At 43.8% G+C, this 7,251-nt stretch overlaps 1 protein-coding gene across 1 annotated transcript; it reads right to left on the bottom strand.

Moving 5' to 3' along the window:
- Positions 1 to 2,851: 2,851 nt before the first annotated feature.
- On the bottom strand, positions 2,852 to 4,537 carry LOC104830823 (cytochrome c, somatic-like). Its single transcript, XM_010565987.1, is given in 2 exon segments — positions 2,852 to 2,997; positions 4,372 to 4,537. Coding segments are annotated over 2 exon segments (312 nt in total).
- Between the last annotated feature and the right edge of the window lie 2,714 nt (positions 4,538 to 7,251).

Genomic DNA, 7,251 nt, shown 5'->3' with positions numbered 1-7,251 from the left:
GGGGGGGCGGCGTGCTGGGCGACGGGGGCGGAAAGCGGGGACGTCGGAGGACACGCTATCGGGGATCGTCCCCGAGCTGCTCGCACCTCTGAAGAAGCTGAGCTCTTTCCATACAGGTAGCTCGGACGTGGAATTGCAGGCGTTTCGCGGTAAGGGCAAGGGCGACTGAAACACTGATCTTTCCAGCGTTTCTCCCGGCGCGCTGCTGACGCGCTGCCGGAGCTGTGAAGTCAAGGGATTTCACACGCGGCCGCAGGCACAGCCCCTCCGCCTACGCCAGCGACTGTCACATCGGGACTGTCACATCCCGCTCTCGGGAGGACAGAGCCGAGGTGCCACCCTCGCTCCGCAGGACGTCCAGGCTGTCAGGGCACGTCTGCGCGCTACTGCCCGCGCTGCCGCTGCGGTGCCTGCCCAAAGCCGCCGATGGCAGCTTGGCCTTTCCAGTGGCCCTTGCGTTTTTAGCAACACCGGCAACAAACACTCCGCTTACACAGAGAAATCGCATGAGCCGCCGAAGGCCTGGCAAGCACGTACCCCGAGCTCTCGAGCAAGGACCTTGGGCATCTGCATACAAGTGAAATACTTCTACGTGAATAATGTTTACCATCTCACTCCAGTGAGGTTTGGTCTGAGCACTGACACCAGTGTTTACTACAAAATGGTCACTGTGTAGCCGTTACTGTATGTAAACACTTAGAGCAATTTAGTGTCTCGGTAAGCCTAGGTTTAAACGAGGTCTTCTCTTACCATTCCTTCAAACGGTCTTGTGGCATCTTTAGTTTATTTGCTGGGATTTTATGCACGGGCTTTGATTACGGTAAGAATCTGCACATTGACAATCTCTCAAATAGCAGAGTCAAGACTGAAGGAAGTAAAAATGCAGTTGTCTTCATTGCATAAAATACATAGTGAACAATTTGCTGTGACACCGTAATTGTAAAGAACTCTGCAGCCCCAAATCTGTGTATAAACTATAATCCTCTCTTTTAAAGATAAAATGTAACAAAAATGATCACAGTGGTTTGTCTATTCTGTAACTTGCACAGGCTTTCAACATGCTGTCACAGTAAAACCTGCCTCAGAAGCCTGGCCTGGTGTGCATCGGTGTATGTTAGGAGAAAACTTGAGTCTGTCTGTGTTGTGGCACACACCAAATTACACCTCTGTTTGCAGGGTGAGTAAGCCAAGTACACCATACGCTGGGCTGCAGCTTCATGTGTGGGCCTGAGATAGATGAGTTGCAGCCTTTCGTGGGAGGGCCAAAAAGGCAAATGGATTTTGTCAGCACCATGGGACTGTGCTGCCTTCGTAATTCTACAGGTGTGCTGCAGTGAGGTACAGGCAGCTTGTATCTGATGCATCTTATGTGTGATGCACCTTTTATCGGTGTGGATGCACAATGCCAACTCAGCAACGCAGGCTGTAGCCAGTCTCACCTGGTCTCCTCGGGTATGAACATAGAGAGATGCCTTAAAAGAATCACAAGGAGAAATGTCAATGCATTTCTCAGGCAGAGTGTGTTTCTCTATTAAGAAAGGCAGTGGCATGGCACTCTTCAAAATGCAATTGAGAAAAACACTCCAGAAAATTGTTATTCAGGCGGATGTTTTAATTGTCTAAACAGTCAACAGAACAGGTCCTGACTATTAAACTGAAAGGGGGAAGTCTCTTATAGCTACAGCACAAAGGCAGAAAAAGCAGGTACTCCTCCAGTTGTGTCACAGAACTTTTTCCCTGGCTCTTGCTTATACCCTTACTTAAAAACAGCAGTTCAGCTCCGTGGAGCACTGTAAGACAATCAGTTAAAGCCCCTGGTGGGTAAGCATTGGAACAATACTGATAAAATGAGTACCTGGGAATAGACACCATAGCAAATTAGTTTTGTGCTAATGCTCCCTTCCACGAAGACATAAGGAAACTGTGCTTGAGTGAAGTATCTTTTAATCTATTAAATTTGTGTAAACAGAGAAATAAATGGTAAATCACAATTTAAGTGGTAGAGATTCATGAGGAGGTTTTAGGAGGACTTTAATCACCTTCATCAATCCTCTGCTGTTGGTGAAAGTATCTACTGCTATCATTCGCTTGAGCTAGTTAGCCCTCATTCATTCTACATGTTAGAGGATAAGGATACCTTAATATATTAGCCTCAAATGGAGAAAAAAATCCACAACTCTGAAAAATGACCGGTAGATGATTATGGTTTTTTAATACAAAGGAACACTAATAATAAACTGAGTGGGGTTATATTTTTAAACCAAAAAGGTCATGGGTATTCGGGTATCTCCTCAAGATTCTTTTAGGTCAACATCACTACTGAAAGGTTACTTGTCCCCTGAAAATATCTGATATTCTTGAGATTCTGCTTCCATCATCCTTATATAGTGTTCTTTTAATGTAAGGTTACGTTTTGTTATCTACTGTGTATGGTACTTACCTTCACAGATGACAATGCTGAGGATGTTTTTTCCAAAAGAAAAACTTCATTTAGTTGTCAGTCCTAATACTTACAGGCACTTTCTTATTTACATAGCCACAACTGAATAATAGTTACAGTGGGTGTTTGAATAACTAGTTGCAAAATTGGGCTCTCAGATCTCATTGTAGAAAGGAACAGTATTTCTCTAGTACACTCCACAAAGGTCTATGAAATATATAAGACAATATAAATAATGCTCACCTCCCAGTGTTGTTTATTAGGACATCACATCTTAAAACATATCCTTATTTGATTTTGCTAAGGCCAGTCCCTAATTAATAATTAACATCAAAATACTAAAACTTGACATAAGAGCTAGTCAAAATTCAAAACATTTTTCACTGACATTACAGCTGCTGCAGCAATGTTTCATGAAGTTGCTTTTTTGAAGTATGCAATAAGATCAGCCCTTTCATTCTGCTTTTTAATTCCAGCAAAAATCACTTTTGTACCAGGAATTTATTTCTTAGGGTTCCCCAAATACTCCATCAGTGTATTCTCTCTCCAGTCAACTCCTGAAAAACAAAATCATTGTAAAATACAAGGCTGGCCCAATGTAATATATTTATGAAAATATCAACAATCTCAAATCAAACGTGTGATGCTCCTGAACATGTGCCTAGAATCCAAGAGGAATGTGAGCATAAATGATATAGAATATAAAATGCACAAGGTATACATTGTCTTTGTGTCACTTTAGTAAGTCAAATATAAATCCAAAAGGATGCATCATGGAGAGTTACAGTTCTTTGCACCATTTTACGCACAACTACTTACTACTTTTAAACTATGTAAGTATCTTCATAATTCCAGTATCCAGAAGATCCAACTTTCATTTCATACAGTTGTTGAAAATGAGCATCTACAGATTGACATGAAATTATCAAGGCTGTGCTCCATTGAAGGGCATTAGTAAAAGGGTTGTCAATGAGGTTGTCAAGAGTTCCTGGAATCTCTTGACTGAAGTTGAAAAACCGTTAGTGTTTCCTTCCAACCCTGCTAAAAGCTCTCTCTGACAACAGAAGCCTGTTGTGCTGAAGACTACTGAAATACCTGTAACCACATGTTCAAGTTTCTCTTCTGTCCTCCAGAGTTGACTCTTCCCACTGTCTAAAGTGGATTTAGGCATCACTTTGTTGGCTTTCTTTTAAAAACTTGTACTAACATCTGTATGATTTGTTCACTAATTTTTAATGAAAAAAAAATAGTTAATATATGCTGACAATGTTTTGTATGAAGGGAGTCCCAGTGTAAAGTGCATATCACAAAACATTTCCTAGAAATCACAGAAAAAAAAAAAAGTCAGCCAATTTTAAAGCACCTTAGTAACCAGAAAAAAACAGGACTGTATTGTAATTAGTAGCTTGATTCAAATAATATAATTTATATTCAAATAATATAAATAAAAACAGTGAAACCCACACAGAATTACTTTCCATTTTTAGATGTTCCACTGCTTTTCAAGACTGTCTGTATGAAAAACACAAGACAAGTCATAGCTTACTAGTAGGTGACAGTATTTAGTCAAGTGTTATGAGCAAAACAAGTGCAGCACACCACGATGCCAGTAGAGGGTAGTGACCAGCAAACGACATCTAAAAGCAGTCTTAGGAAACAAAATCTGCCCATTGATACTACAGAGTTCTGGGAAAGCTATATACCTTCTGACCTGGTGTGCTGAATATTGGTAAAATTTCTTTTAATATAGGGACCAAGGATTTTTGTTTCTGAAACTATAGTTCAGATTCATCTGCAGTAATGCAAAATAGACAGCTGTGAGAGTAACTCCTTGTAAGTAAGGCTTTCTACTGTACCTCTAAAGAAAAAGTTTCTTTTCATATATGTCCCTTCTAACACTGCACCTCATCCATGTCACGTGTTAGTTTTACTTTTGTTCTTGTTTGCATCTGAGTAAGAAAATCCTGCAGCTTGTCCTGATCTGAGGCCAAATAAACCCCAAAGATTTGGTCCTGTCTTGTGCTTTCCATCTTTTTCAACTGTGTGGCACTGAGAACATTTCTGAATAAAGATCTTGCCTTTTTCAACATCACCCATTTTGGTCTATGTAAAACAAATCTAAAAAAATGGAAATTTGAACAATATTACAGAGAAGCTCACTGTTGTTGGCCACATTTATAATCTCCTTCAACAGTTTTATAAAATATTTCTGTCTTGCATGATAATAAAAAATAATGTGTCTTAAATTAATGAAAATTTGACCCGGATTTAATTGTAAAGGTAAGTTTGGGTAAGACTCTGTTAAGCTGCCTGATTTCTTAACATGATCTGGTTGCTGATGGTCACGAATTAGTTTTTTTTTTAAGTTATCCAATTTACAATTAGGAAAAAGCACCATGGGTTTTTTTGCTGCATCTCTGAGAGGTGCCTAAGTACAGAATTTGTTATTCTTAACTTTAGAGGTTAAGGAAGCTTTTAAGTTCCTCAGTTGCTCTTCTAGAGCTACTTCAGTGGTAAGGGTAAAGGTCAACATACTTTTGTCTAGAAGGCTGATCTAAAACAAACACAGCAGCACCTCAGGATTTCCCTGTGGGTGACAGCGCTACCTAGAATGTCTCCACAACTGTAGAATTAAACTCCCTTCTCCAGTGCCCGTCAGGACGCGTTCATGATAAGAGGGATTTCCAGTGGCCTGGACAGTGGGAGAAGGTACCTGCGAGGCTGCCCTCGGGCCCGTGTCCGCTGGGGAACAAAGGGGTGTCGAGCTCCTTTTGGCCCTTGGAGGGCACGAAAGGCGAGGCCGCCCCGCTGCTCCCCGTCGACCCCCGGGCACCGGCCACCTCTCCTAAGCCCAGCGAACCACCCGCCGCCGCTCTGCACTCAGCCTGTCCAAAAGCAGGTGACATCAAAGCGAAGTCCAATCGCAGAGAGGTTAACTCAGCACCCTCTCTCCTGATTGGTGGGTCGCAGGTCCACGGGGCGGGATTCGCCTTTCTCTCTGGGAGGAGCCGGAGGCGGCGTGTGTCGCGGTGCCAACGGCCGCAGCGGCCGGCGTCAGGCCGCGACGCTGTCATGGCGCCTGAGGCAGTGCCGCCCTCCCTCTGCAGGCACCTTCCCCACGCCGAAACGCTTGCTTTTCTATCCGAGTGGCGTTGCGGCCCTGTCACGGCTTCACTCTGCAGTGCCAGGCAAAAATGGTGTCAGGAGTTGGGGAAAAATGAGCACAGAGTTTGGTGCTGGAAGGCACGTCGCCTTCCAGCCCTAAAACACTGCCTCTGATGTTTTGAGTCATAACAGTGCTTTTCTCTAAAGGCTTCCCATTGCTGTGCAAAGAAAGAGCTTCCTAGATTTTCCAACATACTCCTTTACATGGAACCAAACCCAACCACTATATCCAAAGTATGTTCCTAAAAATGCTCATCGACCTTCTACATTACACTCCCAAAACAGGACACCCTTTAACCCCCACAAAAATGCTGCTTCCAAGGCCGCTGCCAGGACTGCGCAGTGCTCAAAATACTGACTCCTCCAGATCTTCGGATCGCCAGACCTTGCCTCCATGAAACTTCGCTGACAACGAACTTGACAACTACATCTGTGTGTGTGAAAAGAAGGGGGGATTTCTGCATGTTTAATTTGTGTGGAAAATAATAGAAAGATTGCACACCCCGATCCCCTGATTTCTTCATCTAACCCCATTTTGCACCAGGAGGTGTTGGTCTGTTATCATCCCAGTAAGAACGGCACTTAGACTCTGTAAAGTATCATCTACAATGCTATTTATTTACAATACTAACAGAAGAGGATAAATAGCATAGATGATTTCACGTCCCTTCAGATGGTGGGAGGCCCAGGTGCTTGTAGCATTGAGCGGGCCACCAGCCCACACACAGCATGCCATGCAAACCTCCTCCATAGCAGAGATTCTCCCCTTTCGGTCTTTCAAGTGTTTATGAGATTTTCTTACAAGGAAACAACTCCTTTCATTTCTGCAGTCAAAACAAATGGTCTCATGAGACGTTCTTGCTGCACTGTTAGATAAAGGCAAGGCTGGGCAGGAGGTGTAATTGCCGGTAGTGAGTGGGAGCAGTCCGCAGGCTCCTCTGTAATGAAGAGCTGGCTGAGTTTATTCCATGGCAGAGGGACGCAAGCGGCATGGCGCGGCCTGAAGGCCAGGCTGTACCCGCAGCACAGCTCAGCACAGCCCCAGCCTGCGCCTCACCGAGTTAACTGTCCTGTGGATCACTGCCCCCTCGATGTGCAGTGGTCACGGCCACTACAACCCTAGGGCACTGACAGCTCTGGTATTCAGCTGAGGAATTCTTTATTTTTGAGTCCAACTATTAAAGATGTGATGAACTTTATAACAACATTGCATTCTTCACATTTTATTAGCTGTGTGCTTATTTTCCTACAGATAGTTATTTTTCCTGGATATTTTTTGTGCTTGTTTCTCATGGAATACATTGAGTTCCATGGGCCTCTGTATCCTGAGAGTTCACAAGATGCACATTAAGCGCCATTGTTGCCTATGTCAGCAAAGGCCTCGAGAATAGTTTCTTCATGGGTCAGGGCAATCCCAAGCACAAATACAGGCTGGGCAATAAGTGGATTGAGAGCAGCCTGAGGAGAAGGACTTGGGGGTGTTGGTTGACGAGAAGCTCAACATGACCCAGCAATGTGCACTTGCAGCCCAGAAAGCCAATCATATCCTGGGCTGCATCAAAAGAAGAGTGACCAGCAGGTTGAGGGAGGTGATTCTCCCCCTCTGCTCTCGTAAGACCCCACCTGGAGTACTGCGTTCAGCTCTG

Source organism: Haliaeetus leucocephalus, unplaced genomic scaffold, assembly GCF_000737465.1.
Source record: "Haliaeetus leucocephalus isolate CR32 unplaced genomic scaffold, Haliaeetus_leucocephalus-4.0 Scaffold1, whole genome shotgun sequence".
Lineage (NCBI taxonomy): Eukaryota > Metazoa > Chordata > Aves > Accipitriformes > Accipitridae > Haliaeetus > Haliaeetus leucocephalus.
This window is presented reverse-complemented; position numbering and strand designations above follow the sequence as displayed.